At 39.7% G+C, this 19,399-nt stretch overlaps 1 protein-coding gene across 7 annotated transcripts; it reads left to right on the forward strand.

Moving 5' to 3' along the window:
* Positions 1-6,256: 6,256 nt before the first annotated feature.
* Positions 6,257-18,872, forward strand: LOC139951755 (uncharacterized). 7 transcript variants are annotated; one of them, XM_071950823.1, is made up of 7 exons: positions 6,257-6,343; positions 8,044-8,215; positions 10,344-10,745; positions 11,310-11,561; positions 13,947-14,099; positions 15,460-15,578; positions 16,597-18,872. In XM_071950823.1, exons 3-7 carry the CDS (start codon positions 10,361-10,363, stop codon positions 16,690-16,692), a joined length of 1,005 nt encoding a protein of 334 aa, XP_071806924.1. In that variant the 5' UTR covers positions 6,257-6,343; positions 8,044-8,215; positions 10,344-10,360; the 3' UTR covers positions 16,693-18,872. The 7 variants fall into 7 exon arrangements, with proteins under 7 accessions (XP_071806924.1, XP_071806925.1, XP_071806923.1 ...); XM_071950824.1 differs by having other exon boundaries at positions 8,044-8,164; XM_071950822.1 differs by lacking the exon at positions 8,044-8,215 and having other exon boundaries at positions 6,267-6,343.
* The last annotated feature ends 527 nt before the right edge of the window (positions 18,873-19,399 follow it).

Genomic DNA, 19,399 nt, shown 5'->3' on the forward strand with positions numbered 1-19,399 from the left:
AATCATAAACATAAATTGGTCATGTCCTAAATCATTTAACTATGTGTTTGTTGACAAGTGTAAGGAATCGTTAACTGGTCAAACGACTGTATATAGTATAGTGATGTAGTCAGTACAGTAAGGATTAGGCCTACATGATCATGGAAATTTATTTACACTCAGATCACTCACCATTTCTTGTCTTCTCTCGAGAGCTGCCATGGGTCGAATGGTTGACTCTAGGGTCCTGGTGGATGCAATGCACTCAATGTTTATGATGCGTCCCCATGACAGCTGCAACCGGCCACGCTACCCGCCTCAAATCGAATAAGCTAACCGTCATGCATAAATGAGTTCAGATTTAGAAATGGCCGCCTCTACTACCTACAAGAAGGAACCTTCATATCAACAGAGGGCGATGTAACCATCCAAGAGTGCTAACCCACCGCTCCGGCAACAGAATTGTGTTAACTCATACGCTCATACTCACACATACGCCTCTCGTAAATGACGTAAACCGAGGATTAGTCCCAAAAGCTTAGATATCTCAGTGGCGTCCAAACTGGCTATAATGCTGCATTTATCACAATTTTTCAAAACGAGGACGTCCTCGCTGTGCTAAAAGTCCTCGATGTGCGAGTGTGTATTCACATAGAAGAGCTCGGTTTGCAGCGATGACAAGTACACACACACACAGTGTGTATTAACAGAGGTGTTTTTTCAAAACAAATACCTCAATCAAACGTCACGAAAATTTTGAAAATATGAAGAAATATATTTACCACCATTCGTCAGACTTCTGTGTAGGTTAATTTGAGTTTTATGACTTCTGAGTTGATCACATTTCAGCATGATTTCAGCATCTGTCCTTACTCTATGATTTCAGCAACCAAAGGATAACCCGCTGGCCGTGTGCACAGCACGGGTGTTAGCTTGCAGACCGGAAATGCATCGGCGCGGCATGGCATGCCATGCCGTTTAAATCAGTTTAATTTAAGATGTAATCACACATTAACATGACACTTGGTTCAAATAACGTTTAAATAATTGATATTTTAACAATTTTGTGACATGACTTCGGACCTTTGAAAATGTTATACAAAAACCTTTGCACACAAACTACTATTTCCACTCCATTTTTCCAATTACTGGGACTAATTATTTCACTTATTTGTTTTAATTTGAGAAAACTCCGATGTTGAAAATCACGTGATACTCATAAAACGTTCGAAAATTTTGGGAAACTGGCGAAAAATACACTCTTTTTTCGTTTCAAAATACTACATTTTAAAAACAAGATTGATCAACCAAATTTATCAACTGCTGGAAGAAAGACTAGTGTGTCAGTGCAAGACGTTTCTCGTTTCTTTTATCACGCACACCGCGGCGAATTCACCGACACCGCGCGCAACGACTCACCTGACTTATAGTCCACTCACCGCCGGAGAAACGTCTTGGTCCGTGTACATGTTTGAGTTATGTGACCTCACATACATATTCAACCTGTGGGTCAACAAAATACTACGCACGCGCACAACTGGAAACAGACAAGCGGGCCGGCCTGGTAACTTGCATGCACCCGACGTGTCGAGTGAAAGCCTCGCTCTTCCATATCATGCTACGGCGGGAACCCGGGAATATTTACCATGTGCGTTTTGTTGTGCATGCAAAGCTAGGCGATCACTGATCTTTATGTTATTATTAATTAGAGATCAGCGGTTGCGATCGATTGTTAGAGGGAAGAAATTGTCAGTCAATTAAAAAATACTATAACAATATTGCTGACCGCATCGGCGGTTGCGATCGATTGTTAGAGGGAAGAAATTGTCAGTCAATTAAAAAATACTATAACAATATTGCTGACCGCATCGGCAATACTCGAGGAGTCGAGTGTTTTATTTGCGGATGAGAGAACTTGTAACTTGTATGGGTATATTTGCACATTATTTCGAAAATAAAGAAATCTGCACTTTACTATAAAGCACAGTTTTGGGCGACAATTGTTATTCATTTCACGTCACGTCTAATTGTGGCCAAGTGTGTTGGCAAAGGATATGTCTGACATGTACATGTACCTTCTTGTACACATGCACACGGTACACAACCTAATGCCAACGTGGTGTTGTGGCTGGGCTTCTTATCTTCGCGCGAAGACGTGTCAAATTACTCGTAGGCTTAGATAATGGTGGTCGACCACCGGTTGATTTTGACCAAGCTGTGTGAGTATGATACGGAAGTTTCGGGTGTAGTGTTTATTCTTTTCTGCATAAAAAGTACTTTCAGGCACTGTGACCCTATAATTAGTTGTACCTACAAAGTTACCATTTGGACTAAGACTAAAAATGCCAGAAAATCCCATGTTCGTGTACATCGATCTATTTTTGTTAGCTCTGTTGCTAATAAACATCCTCGTTCATAACATTTTAAGATTCCATTCCCCTCAATTAATTGCACTTACAAAAATTCTCAAAATCTCTCCTAAAAACAAATTTTAGGGCAAACTAAAATTCGCACATCGTTCAGCAGCAATCATGTTTACAAAAATTAAAAAACGAACGTAAATTTACAAGCCTTACACACCAACATACGAGGAAGCCTGGCTGTTTCTGGTTGCGTTGCACCGAAGACGTACAGATACCAGACTGTGGGAAATTGTGCTGATACTGCTACGTCAGAGTTATGCAGGCCTAGCGCAGCATGGCATGATTGGAATGTGCTCGGAATTTCCCGAGCGATCTGTACACGGACCAAGACGTTTCTCCGGCGGTGAGTGGACTATAAGTCAGGTGAGTCGTTGCGCGCGCGGTGTGTGTGAAAGGGAAACGAGAAACGTCTTGCACCAAGACTAATGATTTCGTCACACACAGACAATAGACGACGACGTGTGGCTTGTTTACATCCCGCCCATGGTATTTAAATACCATTGTGCGCATGCGCCAAATCTAAAGAGCGGCGCGCTGTTTTTTTCCTAGGACGAACGTGGGCAATTTACATAAATGGGCGTAGTTAACTGTACATTTTCCCATGCACATGCGTACTTCGACGTAATAATAGTTGTGGAAATACACTCACGCATATCAAACATGTATACATACACGCATACATGGACACATGTTACATGTACAATGTACATGTATATATTTAGTACCATGTACCATGGAGGTAGAATTCTAATTCTACCCTCCATGCATGTACCATGAAAAACTGCGTATTTTGTATAACTACCTTTTGTCCATAGAAATGCGTCGCGCTTGCTTTCATTGCCAAGTCTTGATTGCCCGATAAAATACGTTTGGATATGGTTGGGAGGGGGAGGGAGGGCAATTATGAAAATAGACTGACTTAATGAACGGTTGTGGTCCCTAATGTTTTTTGATGAAATTTAATAGTATATTGCATTACTGCATTACAAACAGCACTTATATGCATCTGGAGCACATAAAATTATGCAACCAAAATAATGTTTTTTTTTCCATAGGTTTGTTATCTTATGCATGTTGGGATACATCAAGTGAAAATACTGCTGGTCTATGACAATATTATTACCAAATCAAGTGGAACTACTGGTCTTCGACAATCCCAGCAGGCACACGACGTCTTTCTGACGTCATATTATGTAAGCTTGGGCGGTTCCTTCGATTACCCGGTTCTACCCGGTTCCAAATTGAAAACCGGACTTGCGGTTCCACTCTTCTGTGGAACCGGGTACCCGCTTTTGACGGTTCCGATTTTAAAAGACCGAGTCCCAATTATAAAAGGCTCTGTGGAGCCGATCCTGCGACGAACCGGCTCTAGAAATTGAGGCTTGATGTTGAAAGCGGTGACCGCAGATACAGCGTGCAAAGGCTTCAAGCCGACATGAGTATCAACTATCACATGTGGCTGCATACACAGTGCACACACATAGGCATCTTCTACAACCACCACATGTATGCACGTACATGTCATGCATATACATGTACATGTATAGACAGCACGTTGTGATTGGCTGCCGATATATCCATATTCATAAAAGCTTGCCCCATGCACAAAACACACAGTGCTGTATGTATGTATGTATGTATGTATGTATGTATGTATGTATGTATGTATGTACAGGCATGTACAGGCATAGTACACTTGTATGTACAGAGACGACACACTGCATGCACTACGGATGTACTGCACTACGGATGTACTACACTACGGACATACTGCTACACAACGATCGTACTGCCGGCTAAATCAAAGACTTGTTTAAATGCAGGGAAAATAGGTGCTCGGTGGCACGATGTCTGATCATTGGGATGGGTATTCTGGTATTTTCTTTAAAAATAGATCGGCTCCAATTGTGTGTGTTTGAGCTCGGAACCGATGTCTGATTAACTTGGTTATTTCCAGTTAAAATAGATCGGCTCAATTGTGTGTGTGTGAGCTCGGGACGGGCGGCTTATGTTTTATATTGAATTGGAACCGGGTATGTCTCAGAACCGAGCTTTTTTTCGGAACCGGAACCGAGCCCCAAATTTCTGGAACCGCCCAAGCTTAATATTATGGTTGATTTTGAGTCGCGACGTCAGATTACCAAAAAGTGACTAAAATACAACGTCGGATTGGCGACAAGAATCAAACGTAAATTAATAACGTCGTATGGACGTCGTAAGATGGTCATGACTATAATAACTAAAATGTAACCGAAAATGAACGTTACATTTTAGGTAGATTTATAACTTAATAGTTACGTCATTGACCAGACGTTGCTTAGACGTAATTTTATTGTCATAGTCTAACCATCGTTTTATTACAACAGTCTGACCATAATAAGACGTCGCATTAGTGTTTGTATTTTAACCAGATAGTAACGTCATTGAGCAGACGTTGCACAGACGTTTTTTGTATGTCCCTTTGTAACCATAACTGTATTACCATAAGCCGACCATAAACAAACGTCACATTATTGTTTGTATAAGAACCAGTTAGTAGCGTCATTATATTTTGGTCAACCTGTGACGTCATTATGACGTCATAATATGTACATATTTCGTCATATTATGGTTAGCTTGCAACGGCAATTTACCGTCACGACATCATTTGCATATTATGCAAATTTTGAGGTCAGACTTAGATGTGGTTACATACTGCAACATACAACAAATTAAGCGGTAATTAGATACTACAAACACATGTTTTGTTTTGTTTGTGTTAAATATCAATAGATTTTGTGATATTTTAAATGTGTGAACTAAATTTGACGGCTTTATTCCAAAATATTAATTAAAACTACAAAGTTTTAATTACAATCTATAACACCCATGAATGCAAAATTCTTGAAACCGATCGGTATATATACACATGCTGTACCATTGAATAGTATAATAGGTGCGGTGATTAGAGGGCAACGAAGGAGATCAAGCGGATTGTATGTATGTATGCATTGTATTAATTGATAATGTGAATTATTAAAAATCAATTATAACTAATAAATAATTATAAATGTAGATAATGTTAATGTAACGTCGGGTTTGGGGTATTCCAATGACGTCTAAACGATGTCATTAATTGACAATACGCCGACGTCGGTTTGTGGTCGGAAAAACTACGTTGTATCATGGTCGATAACAGACGTCCTACAAACTTTCACATAGAACCATGAACCGACCATCACCCGACGTCGGGATTTGACGTCATATTTTGGGAAATTTGCCGACGTCTAAATGACGTCTATTTATTGACCGTCTGTCGACGTCGGTTTGTGGTCGGAAAAATTACGTTGTATCATGGTCGCTAACAGACGTCGGTAATGGTCGGTAACAGACGTCCTACAAACTTTCACATAGAACCATGAGCCAACCGTCATCCGACGTCGGGATGTGACGTCGGTTTAACGTTACTGTGACCAACTTGTGCCTGCTGGGATAATTACCAAATGTGCCCAGTTTAAAAATAAACCATGGATATAATAGTATATCTCCATGGTTAGACCATGGAGAAAGAAATAGGAGGTACACTGGTTCATCACAACCCGTACACCATTGTGTGGAAACGATAGTAGAAGAAAGGCAGGTTGTGGGTCCCCATTTATTTACCACAACTATTTTCATTCCACATACCACCACCAAGGTCCCTTGCGGTCATCACTAAAGTTCGTGCATGCGCGAGAGTGTTTTTCTGGCAAAAACACGCCCATTTTATGTTAATTGCCCACCTTGTCCTAGGAAAAAAAATACGCGAGCGGCGAAGGACATACGTGTACACACATGTATATGCTGACGTAATGACGTGACACATGTTAGACACTGCCAGAACACTAAACGCTGTCAATCTACATCCATGGTAAAAGATTCTCCCGAATTTCGTCGACCCGTAGACATTCCATTGGAAAAAGGTAGATCCATCTTCACTTATTATAGTTCCATTTGGAGTAATATTTTGGCGTTTTGGATTATAATAGAAGTGTTTTTATGACTTATTTTATGAAGTTCTCACGTTTTTGAAAGTAAACCAAAAAGGGGGGGTTAAAGAGAGCGTGTTTGGACGATTCCATTACACCGCAGGGGTGGTACATTATGCAAGATGAATATTTACCATTTTACGTGCCTTTTATTGAGTTGAAAAAAATATTATACTTAAATCTCCCCTTGTGTAGTAACTTTCATTTCCAGAGTGGCGACTTAGGTACTTACAAGAAAGAAAAAACAGCAGCTATAAAAACCAAAAATAAAAAAATGCAACTGAGCCCTCAGATAAATCAGATATTACTCCTGTGGTGTAGTGGGATCGTCCGAGTTCGTCGAAAGACAACGTGGCCATATTTTTGTTACTAAACTCGGGGTAAAAAAAACACTCTTTTACAATTAAAAATACAATTTTTTCAGAAGTTTGAAAGTGATTTTGGTGCATATGACTCTTGTGCATATATTTAATGGTTGACTTATGTACAAATGATCTGTTAACTTAAAGTGCATTTAAAAATTGTTGTCATGAGTTGTCGTAAAACGTTAGCCGTACGTTTTATTACGACAACTCATGAAGGGGTCGTGAGTTGTCAGTATTTAGTGGGACCGTTAGTATGTACTAGTGGTAGTGTAGTGACTAGACTGGATGTCGGACAACTCGACAGTTTGGACAACTCGACGGTTGAGACAACTCGACGGTTGAGACAGCTTGACCATTCGGACAACTCGACGGTTCAGACAACTCGACTTTGAGACAACTCGATGGATGGCCAATTAATTATGAGTAGACAAGTCAATGGAATGGTTGAATGGTCGACCTCCGTTACTGACATGTTTACACAAATTTCCTGTAATCCTAACCCTAACCCTAACCCTACCCTACCCCCACCCTACCCCCCCCCCCCTTTCACAGCTGCTCTTCCCGGCCCTGTGCGCGTCCCGCGCTGAGTCTCTGAGGCCCACGTCACGGCCATCCGTCGACTTGTCTTGATCCTAAGTCGAGTCTGACAGTTGAAAAAAACGTCCGTCGAGTTGTCCGAACGATCGAGCTGTCTCATTTGTTGAGTTGTCCGAACGGTCAAGTTGTCCGACGGACGAGTTGTCTAACCACTAGACTAGTAGTATAAATATCGGACACTTCGGCACCTGCAAACTCAGCACCTTGCAAACTCGGCACCTTGCAAACTCGGCACCCACTCGGTACCAAGAATGTCGGCACCATACAAACTCGGCACCAGCCTTTTATTGACTGACAAACTCGGCACCAAGTAAAAATCACCTCGAAGAGTCAAATGGTTAAAAATAAAGTAACGTACATGTACTTACGCAATAACAAAATGGTTTGATAGTAAGTATAGCAATGTAAATGCTGTTAATGGCAAACTTACTAGTTATGGGAGTTGATAAGAATTCCGAACTCTCGAGAAAATTTTGGGCCCTCGGGAAATTTACCGTGGCGCCCGCACCGTGTTCAGTCAACAAGTTTTTAAAATGTTGTTTATGCTGAAATTGCGTCCATGTTGATGAAAGTGCAGCGCCATTTTTGTATGTGTCTGGGGCTTTGAACGATTTTAATAAGGGTTTGTTTAGTTTGATTAATGGTTTTCAATGGATTTTTGCTTTTTAACAGAGTGTGATTTGGTGAAAGGCGCCGGCCGTGATCGGGGGACTAATTTCCTGACGGTTCCGCGACAGTTGTGTGCGTGATAGCTCACACCAAAGATCATTTGGTGCACCATCGATCCTGTTCAGTGTTATTTTTTTCCCCGTCCCATGATATACAACGTCGCTTCTATTTTCTGGTAAATTTTACGATAATTGTATTCCAATAATATTTGTAATGTTATTACTAATAAAATAACTTGATAACAGGATCAAGCTTTTTATGGGACTATGGTGGGACTGAACTTTTACATAGAAGTGAGGCCTACCACGCAGTGTGAAAATCAAACTTTTTCAACTGGTTGCTGAGTCTGTATTTGTACATGTGCCGAGTTTGTGGGTGCCGAGTTGTAGGTGTCGAGTTTGCAAGGTGCCGAGTTTGCAGATGTGCCGAGTTTGTAAGGTGCGGAGTTTGCAAGGTGCCGAAGTGACCGGTACCCGACTAGTACTACCTACGTAGCATGACTAGATAACTTGGACAGGTTGGAAGTCAGGTTAGCGGAGTGGAGTCTTGCCCTGCCTTCCACCTCTGGGACCCCGGGGGCACTGTGGATTGGGTTTTTCACTTTCAGTTCCTACTTGACTTCATGGGTTTTCCCTGGAACAAATCTCTTGGGTTTTCCTCCCACTTCTAAAACTGAAGTTTCTTCAATTGTCTTCTCACCTTGTGTTTTGTCCTGAATGCTGAAAAGGCTTTGACAGTATTATCATAATCTATACATGTGTAGATGTAGACAGTTTTAGAAGAGGTGTGACCCACATGAGATATACGAGTTGAAGAGTAATAAAATACCTGAACTGTACAAGCCGGTCGCACTAAATACCGACAACTCACGCCCCTCTCACGACAACTCACGACAACAATTTTTAAATGCACTTTAATAGAACATTTGAACATAATTCAACCGTTTAATATGTGCTCAAGAGTCATATGCATCTAAATCACTTTCAAACTGTTGAAAAAATTGTACTTTGAAATGTAAAAAAGGTGTTTTTTACCCCAAATTTAGTAATGAACGGAAATATTCGCCATGTTGTCTTTCGACATACTTGGACGATTCTATTACACCGCAGGGGGCGAGGTAATTTTTGAGGACTGAGTTTTATTTTCGTTTTTGGTTTTAGCTGCTGATTTTTTCTTTCTTGTTAGTAACTAAGCCGCCACTCTGGAATTCGAAGTTAAAAGGGGAAACTTAAATACAATATTTTTTTAAACTCCATGAGATACATAACAAAATGGTAAATAATCATCTTGCATATTGTATCACCCCTGCGGTATAATAAAATCGTCCAAGTGCGTCGAAAGACAGCATGGCGGATATTACCATTCGTTACTAAATTCGGGTAAAAAACACCTTTTTTTACAATTAAAAACACAATTTTTTCAACAGTTTGAAAATGATTTGGGTGCATATGACCCTTGTGCATATTATTTAACGGTTGACTTATGTTCAAATATTCTGTTAAAGTGCATTTAAAAATTGTTGTCGTGAGTTGACGTGAGGGGTCGTGAGTTGTCGGTATTTAGTGCGACCCGTACAAGCTGTTTAGTCTCAATAACTGGTTGGCATTATATTTTGTACTGTACATGGAGCTCCCACAAGTGGCAAGGAGGAACAGGTGACCAGCACCTCTTCAGCAATTGCATTAAAACTATTCTGCAAGATCGAATGGTTTTGCAAACAATTTTGTGCAAATCATTTCAGCACGAACAAAACCACTGATCCTGAACTCAAAATCTACTTATTTGTGCACGATCGCTCGATAGCTTCTACTTGAAATACGATTTCAGATTTGCGTCTCTGATCGGTCTCCTACCACGCTTGTTTGTTTCAACATTCAAAGAATTGTCAACTTCAGGGCCGTCATGGACAGTTTACAATAATAGTATCTCAATCGGTCGACTCAATCATTGAGTCTTGGATACAAGGTTCCTTTCATCGACTAAAAATTTAGTCAGGATGCTCTGCCTGCAACAGAGAAAAATGCATGCGAAATGCCGTTATGAAATAGCCGACTTCTGGGTACCAGTCCCTGCACACTATTTATACAAAAAGTTCAATCTACTAGTTCATTGAAACTGTGTTTTTTGTGGGTTGTGAAGTATTTTTAAAAATGTTTTGCCTGGGCGCTACATTTTTTGAATGGGCGCATTTGATATTTTGAGAATTTTTGACGAGCCCACAAAAAAATGCGTGTAGAGAACCCTGAAAATAAGCATTTCAAAATTGTTTTTGCAGCTCTTTATTTATTTATTTTTTTTAACAGGATATTCATCATCAATCATGATTGGGATAGTAGTAATCGTCGTCACTCTCTGCTGTGCTGCATGTACCTTTAGCATCTCTCCGACGCACTTTGAATTCGAGAGAGGCACTGAAGGGGTTGTACCTTGTCCTGCTATGGTGGATAGAGGCTATGCGGCAAGTGACACTGAAGCGATCTACTGGTCTTTCTTACCGAAGGGAAGCTCAGAGCCCCCAGGACAAATAATAGCATACTTCCGCGGAAATACTACTCATCAAAGTGGTCATCCTGAGTGGTATGACATTCGAAATACTTCGTTGGTGATCACCAATGTAACTATGTCAGCAGAAGGCACATATAGCTACAGGTTTGTTCCGTGGGATAAACGACACGAAGAAGGATCAGTTGAAGTTTCTGAAAAAGGTGAGTAAATGCATCCTTTCACTTAATTGCTTGTACGTTGTACGATTGTGCAGATTCGAGAGTGGGATTCGAACCAACGACCTCAGGATTACTAGCTTTCAGTTGCTAGAGCGCCGGCACGTTAATCCGGAGGTCGTTGGTTCAAATCCCACTCTAGTCATTTCTTTGTTCAACTCCCAAAAATATTAAAAAATTTACCCAGTCAGTTTCCCTTGTCAGGTGCAACTTCCTACAATTGACATGAGTGGTGACAAAGCTAATTTCAACGCACAGAATTAATAAACTGTTTATGGAAAGTCAGGAATGTACCAATAGTTTCTGTTGTGGTTTAAAAACTGGTTTGTTTCAATGAGGAAGTGGGCGTTTGTCTCCCACGGCAACACCAGATACAAACTGAACCATGTGGTAGGCCTACACCATACATGCCATAATCAAAATTTACAGTGCATCTTTTTGTGTAAAGTATTAACGGCCTGCAATCGCCTGAGGCTTGCTGGGTTTATTCTTCAAACTACAACTTAAAACAAAATTACACAGGGAATTTCAATAACATTGTCCTTGCAGTTTCCGGCAAATCAAAACGGCCTAAGGTTTCTCTTTATATCGACGATCAACTGTTATGTGAAGGTAAAGATTCATCCCACACAGTTAAAGTGCCATCCGACACAGCTGAACTCAACTTGACATGCAGTGTTGAACATGCTAAGCCGGCTGTGAACATCAGTTGGTTTGTCTGGCTTCCAATTTTGAACAGATGGGAGGAAATTCCGACTCAAGCCAAGTTGGAAAATGCTTCCTGCAATATATCTGCATTAGGTGAGTCTTTCCATGATACATTTTTAGCTGTTGACTAGACCTACATGTACATGTAAGTACAGAAAACAGTCTGTACTGTAATTCTTTTTTTAATGAAATGAGAAGTTGAAATGAAACGTTTTTTTTCTTCAGGCTGGTTTGACGCATAATAGTAACAATAAAATAATTTTATCTTCATCCTTTGTGCTCGGGTGTCGTTTGAAAACCCCAGATTCTGCTATAAAAAAAACTAAGGTACACTTATTGCCGGTGTCCCAGGGAATTCTGTCCGCCGGAGATTCGGTCTCCATACGGGAAATTAACATGGGCTGTAGGAGGATGGTTCAAAAGAGGGCGCTATCAAACAAAAATTTGTACACATCTTGCCCCATGGGGGGACGGAATCTCCTGACACACCGGTGTCCCAGGGAATTTTGGCCGCCGGAGATTCGGTCCCTCAATGGGAAATTAACATGGGCTGAGGAGGATGGTTCAAAAGAGGGCGCTATCAGAAGAAGTTTGTACACAGTTTGCTGTATTTGGGGACAGAATCTTCGGGGAACAGAATCTCCTGCTACACCAGTGTCTCATGATTCCCGTAAGTTTCTTTTCAGTATCCAAAGCATTTTTAACAGCCCTACGGTGTTTTAAAGGGTCTACATGTATGTACTATTTGTAGGACAAAAAAACACACTGTCCACAGATTTACACTAAACTTACACAGTTTGGAGATAATGATAGTAGAAAACTTCCCTGAAAATATTATGTGCTGAGGTGCTGTAGTTGTTGAGAAATGAGTAAAACAATGTCATGAACATAATTTTCGTCTCACAGATCATGAGACGAAAATTATTTTAAGCATGTAAAAACGTATTTTCATGACATTGTTGTACTCATTTCTCAAAAACTACAGACCTCAGCAACTTATATTTTAAGGTACGCTTTCTACTATCATTATCTTCGTTTAACCCACAGATAAACACCACAGATAAACACCAATACCTACATTCCACTAACTGTCACCCCCGACACTGCAAAACCAGCATAGCCTACAGTCAGGCCCTCAGACTCTGTCGAATCTGTTCTAATGATTCTGTTTTTATCCACCACTCACAGGAACTTAAGAAACACCTTGTTTCCAGGGGTCATAGCTCTCTAGCAGTCCATCGAGCTATCCAGAAAGTCAAGGCTGGTTCTAGGGAGTCGGTACTTTCCAAATCGACCCAAGAAACAACAGAGTCCTACGGGGAAAGTTCCTTTTGTTGTCACTTTCCACCCCTCACTTCCTCCCATTCGTAAAATAACCAGTTCTAACCATCACATTCTTCACACATCAGATCGACTTCAACGTGCTGTGCAGGAAGAACCCATAGTTGCCTACAGACGCCCACCAAGTCTCAGGGATCTCATTGTCCGAGCAGAAGTCCCTCCCATTAATGATGATGTTAATTCCCCTCTACCACAGGGAACTTTTAGGTGTTCCAACATCTCCAAATGCATCGTCTGTAGACAACACATCAGGGAATCGGACTCCTTCACCAGTAACACCGGCGGTACCACCCATAAGACAAGGGGTCATGTCACCTGCACCACCACTATTCTCATTTATCTCATATCTTGCAGAGTCTGTGGTGTTCAATATATAGGTGAAACAAGAACTACACTCAAGAGGCGTTTCTACGGCCACAGATCTACAGTCAAGACCCAAAAGCTAGATACACCTGTAGGTCATCACTTCAATCTTCCTAATCACTCAATTTCTGACATGATCTTACAGGGCATAGAGGCACTAGGCAACCACAGAGAGACTGTGCGTTTGAGTAGGGAGAAACTCTGGATTAGACGCCTCCAGACCATTCAACCCCATGGTCTGAACATCCAAGAAGGAAACGACTAATAAACCTTTTGTTTTGCTGTCTCCTTTTTTCCCCATAGCCTTTTAGCCTGAGCCTCATTCACTAATAAATTACTTATTACCCAACCTCACCACCCTTGATGTTGTCCTTTGTGTTTCCATCTTCTTGCTTGTGGTCAAGCCAGTCCCTTCCCTTCACCCCCCCCCCCTTTTTGTCCCCCTATTAATTGTTTACCCCCTGCTTTTTTATGTATGCTTTCTAACCCCATTCATGTATTTCCACTTCACTGCTTATGTTTCACTTAGTTACCTGTTCATGTTTGTTGTGTTGTCATTTAGCCTTCGAGAAAGACTCTGCTAGGGTCGAAACGTCAGGCCATTAACTATTTTTTGCATCATTATCTTCAAACGGTGTAAGTTTAATCTAAATCTGTGGACATGATGTTTTGTGTCACAAAAAGTACCCAAATCCTTTTGTAACCAAGCAGGTTTCAAAGTATTGTTAAAATTGAAATTTTATTTTTTTAAATAATACTTCTATCCACTCTTAGATTGCTTCTTTGTGAGCGACACGTTTAACTCCAAGGTGACAGTAAAGACATTACTGGAAAGAAATAACTCTACATTTAAGTGTGTCGCAAAGAACAGTAGGCTTGAAGACTTCAAGGTGACGATCATCAAAACTAATATCGATATTGTGACTGGTAGGTATTTTGAAGCATCGTAAGACAATAAGATGTAGTGTGTTCAAGCTTTGAGGATTAATATGCCAGTGAAAAGGGTTGGGATTCCTGACAAAGGCAACTCAGTAAGCATCCACAGATTGATTTAAATGCCAAGCTGGTGACATCCAACTCTCAAACAAACATTGGTTGAAACCCACCAAGAACTTAAAGGCCTAGGGTGTCGTGTTGAGGATTGAATGAAGATTCAGTGGTATTTCTGGGGCTGGAAAATTAACATCTTCGGGGAAGTCACACGAGTAGCTAACTTTGCTGCTAACTCCAAAAGCATAAGCAGCGAAAACTTCCGCTGCTAACTCAACTTAGTGGCAAAACTTTATACTTTGTCTGCAGATAAGGAATTTAGCAGTGTTTTTTTTTCGTGTGAATGCAACTGACCTTAGCTACATGGCTGTAAACATCATGATTTCTTGTCACTGCCTTCACAGTTCTGGTGGAAGTATTTTACTTATCTACCCTGTAGGTGGAAGATAAGGCTGCTCTTTCAAATCGAGTCTGTGAGCATATTGCACCGCATTTCTGGAATAAACGTCCTCGATTTATATTATTAGGACCCTGTTAACATGGATGTTTATAAATCTGTTCTGAAGCTATTTTATTGTGAACGGGGAACGATTTCATCCAGCACTTTTGCATAGCAAAATATTTTGACTGAAGTTATTTTGTGTCATAGTTGTTGCTCCCCACAGTACATGTTTGTATCTAGTGTCTTAAAGGCAGTGGACACTATTGGTAGTTACTCAAAATAATTATTAGCATAAAACCTTACTTGGTAACGAGTAATGGGGAGAGGTTGATGCCTCTGTGAAGTGATGTAAGTTTTTGAAAAAGAAGTAATTTTCCACGAATTTGATTTCGAGACCTCAGAATTAGATTTTGAGGTCTTGAAATCAAGCATCTGAAAGCTCACAACTTCGTGTGACAAGGGTGTTTTTTCTTTCATAGTTATCTTGCAACTTCAGCGACCAATTGAGCTCAAATATCACAGGTTTGTTATTTTATGCATATGTTGAGATACACTAAGTGAGAAGACTGGTCTTCGACAATTACCAATAGTGTCCAGTGTCTTTAATGTTAATGCTTTTTACTGTACGGGAAATCCTGTGGTATTTCCTCGCCTTTAACCGCTTTCTTTGCACTTATTTTGTGGTTGTAAGGTTTTAGCATTGAATCATCGTCCTAATGGGCTTGTGTTTATTATGGATACATGGCCACAATATAAATCAATAACTTAATATTATTAAAATTGCCCCTCTATTTTAAATTCATCTTTATGCATTGATTCCAGTTATCTCAAGAATAATATTGTTGTTTGTTTCAGCTTATCCAAAAGTTACTACCGGACTCGGTTCGGTTGAACCACCATCAACGCCTTCAACTAATAATGCCTCAACCACACTCCTGGTTGTAACCATCCTGGGCATAATCCTGCTAACAGTGGTAAGTTTGACAACAAGTTTTAAGCTGATCTGACTTACTTTACTGTCGGATCAGGTTTTGTTTTTGTCCCAATGTTCGTTTTTAACAAGGGTCTCGGCCTGGTAGCCAACTTGCCTCTTATTTTTGGCGAATTTGGTTTCTCGCTTTTTTTTTAATTTTTGTATTAGTCGTATTCTATTTGGGTTTTTTGGGGGAGGGGGTGGGTGGGTTTTACCTTTTTTTTTTTTTTTTTTACATGTTTTCAAATTTGTTGCCAGCAGACTACACAATATACCTGTTTATTTTCAAGGACAAAATTCCATTTATATTGTATAATTATGTTAAATCTTTAAAGACACTGGACACTATTGGTAACTGTCAAAGACCAGTCTTCTCACTTAGTGTATCGTAACATATGCACAAAATAACAAACCTGTGAAAATTTGAGCTCAATCGGTCATAGATGTTGTGATATAATAATGAAAGAAAAACCACCCTTGTCACACGAAGTAAGGTGCTTTCAGATGCTTGATTTCCTGACACTCAAAATCTAATTCTAAGGTCTCGAAATCAAATTCATGTAAAATAACTTCTTTCTCGAAAACTACGTTACTTCAGAGGGGGTCATTTCTCACAGTGTTTCGTACTACCAACAGCTCCCCATTACTCGTTACCAAGTAAGGTTTTATGCCAATAATTATTTTGAGTAATTACCAATAGTGTCCACTGCCTTTAAGACCTTGTCCACACGGGGCAACTTTTACAGCAACTTGGAGGCAACCAACTGTAGTGCATGCCACATGACCACTTTGGTAGCACATCAGTCCTTTTTCAAACATTTTTCTTTTTATCCAAACGAAAAACAAGTGAACAGTGAAATGTGAATGGCTTTTCTTCTTGGAGATTCCTGGAATCGGTTGCCTGTAAAATGCCTCGTGTGACATGGCCCTTATAAAAACCTAAAGTATAGTTGTTTTTTATTTTGTTTCATTTATTCATGGATTAAATCTAAAATAATAATGTCAATCTTTGTTTTCAGTTAATGGCGATCGGCTTTTTCATATGGAAGCGTTGCTACAACAGTCGGAAAATGATACATTCGCGAGTCAGTACACAGGATGACCAAGGGATTTAAAGATGGTTAAACTTCATATTTACATGTACTTTTTTTTGAAGAGGCTAGACCTTGTACGAGGTTAGGCTTCTTGTCTGCGACCTCCCCATACTATTATTTTGTCCTTACATTGTACATGTACTACCTAATGGTATGGAAAATAAACCTGAAACCTGACCTTGTTTTGTTTTTATCAGCCATGATGTGTACGTTCACCCTCGAGTGGACACTTTAAATAACATTCTTTCTGACCTGAGGTTATTTTGAACTGCTATTGAATCGTAATGTCACTTTCCCTTGTAGCTTAAAACACTTCCAAACTTTTTATTCATATAGACGACCTCCTTTTGACCTTTCCTTTATACAAATAAGTTATTTAGAATAAATAAAAAAAACTATAGAAATTCTATAAAATATTCTTTAGAAAAACCGAACATAAAACATCCATCTTAAATTTCTATACAGTTTCATAACAGTTTCTGCACAATTTATATACATAGGTCTTTGTAGTTTTTGTAGAATTTCTATTTGGTAAGACACTGCTCTAGAATTGCAAGGGTCGTGGGTTCGAATCCCACCCGAGTAACATGCCTGTGATATTTTTTCACAGGACTCGGGAAAGTACTGAGTATACAGTGCTAACACACATCGGTGTATGGGTAAAAACCAAAATTAATATTCTTTATCCCCGATGCAAATTTAACATCTATTATATCGTTGCGGTACCCGCTGCCAAAACATAGGATTCGAACTGCCTCTAGCTGCCGGGCAACCTCGGTAGTCTAGTTGGTAAGACACTGCTCTAGAATTGCAAGGGTCGTGGGTTCGAATCCCACCCGAGTAACATGCCTGTGATATTTTTTTCACAGGACTCGGGAAAGTACTGAGTATACAGTGCTAACACACATCGGTGTAAGGGTAAAAACCAAAATTAATATCCATAAAAGTTGTTTTTGGAAATTCTATAAAATATTGGGGCATTTCCAAGCTAAAGTGGACATGACTCAAAAAAATCAAATTGTGCCTACATGTTTCTTTACACTTTTTTATCCAAACACATGCCAGGATCAACTTAAGAACTTTTTTAGGCTTTGCTTCACAGTTTGATTATACAAAAATCAATTGTTCGGAAAGTGTATTTTTCAGTGGGAAAACTTTAAAAACTTTGACTTTTTTCAAATGGGTCCAATGTTTTCAGCAATAACCAGTTTTCAATAAAAGTCATTACATTTTATATCCATGAAATATGGTGTTCAAGAAATATTCATCTTTAATATTAAATTTTAACCATCACCCTCCACTTTTCCTTTCATCGGGACCTTCAGATACTAGATATAGTGTAGCACGAGTTACCGAAACATACATTTTTTAATTTTACTCCAAAATGGTGACACTTTAATTGATGCCAATTAATATCTATCTTTTACCATTGGTGCCTCAAGTATTTATAAGAAATTGAACTGTCAAGCATTATCTACTACATTTTAATGATCCGTTAAAAACTGTAGCACGAGTTACCGATAGCACGAGATACCGATGTAGCACGAGTTACCGCAATTCACTCTCCCCAAAACCAGCAGGAGGATTCAGTTAGTTTTACCAAGTATTACTTGGCAACAACTGAGAGCTCTGTTCTGCATATAATGGTTTGCATAAATGCAATATTAAAGCCTGGGGTCTATGGTAGGCAGTGGCAGCAAACTACTATAGACCTAAACACTGAGATTTGTGATGGTCGATGGTTTGTAAATATTGTGGTTGAATATGAAGCCTTATAAAGGAAACCACTTTCCCGGTGAAGTTGTGCAAATTGGGCAAAATTATTTTACAAGTCGCTGAGGAATGCTATTTTAGAAACTTTGACATTTTGTGAATTAATAGTAAGTTGTTAATGACCGGACAAACTGTAGCACGAGTTACCGTAGCACTAAATTACTATGAGGATCTCGCCTTGGATGTTGGGTTTCAAAATACAAAACATTAAGATTCAAATCAAATATTGTTTAATAACTGGAGCCTGGAGAATAAAAAAGGACACCATAAACTGTAGCACGAGTTACCGTGGAATTGCCCATTGGAACATTTATTATATAGACACATTTGTATTATTTAAAAAATTTTACTTCTGAAATAACATTTATACAATTAATCATAATACGTTATTTTGTACTTGGATCTGTTTTTGTATCTGTGAAATGGTATTCACCTGTACTGTAATTCAATAAATTGATTATTTTTTTTAATTTTCCTGAGTCATTTTGCATTTTGAATTGAGCGTGGTAGACTGTTCCACTCCTTTGCTGCAGTGACTGTAAATGTTCTATCACCAGCCTTGTTATGGGTGCGTGGGACAGTCAGCAGGACAGGGTTATGCCCCGTTCACACATAAGCCCTTTTCACACTACAGGTATTTCCCGGGAAATTCCCGGGAAATGTTAGTCGATCTGTTCACACTACAAAACATTTCCCGGGAAATAACATTTTCCCGGGAAATAATTTACCCAGTTAAGGGGTATGGGTTAAAGGAGTTAACCCCGGGGAAACACGTTTTTCCCGGGAAAAGCAGCTAGTCAGAACAAAAGCGGGTTTAACCATGGAGGAAGGAATAGAAGGAGCTCGAACGAAGGGACTTCAAAAGTCGAACCTGCGGTACCTCGTAATCACCGACATACCTTATACAGACAATGAGCGACCTGGCGTATGTGAGTTTGCGCGTGCGCACTTGGTT

Source organism: Asterias amurensis, chromosome 19, assembly GCF_032118995.1.
Source record: "Asterias amurensis chromosome 19, ASM3211899v1".
Lineage (NCBI taxonomy): Eukaryota > Metazoa > Echinodermata > Asteroidea > Forcipulatida > Asteriidae > Asterias > Asterias amurensis.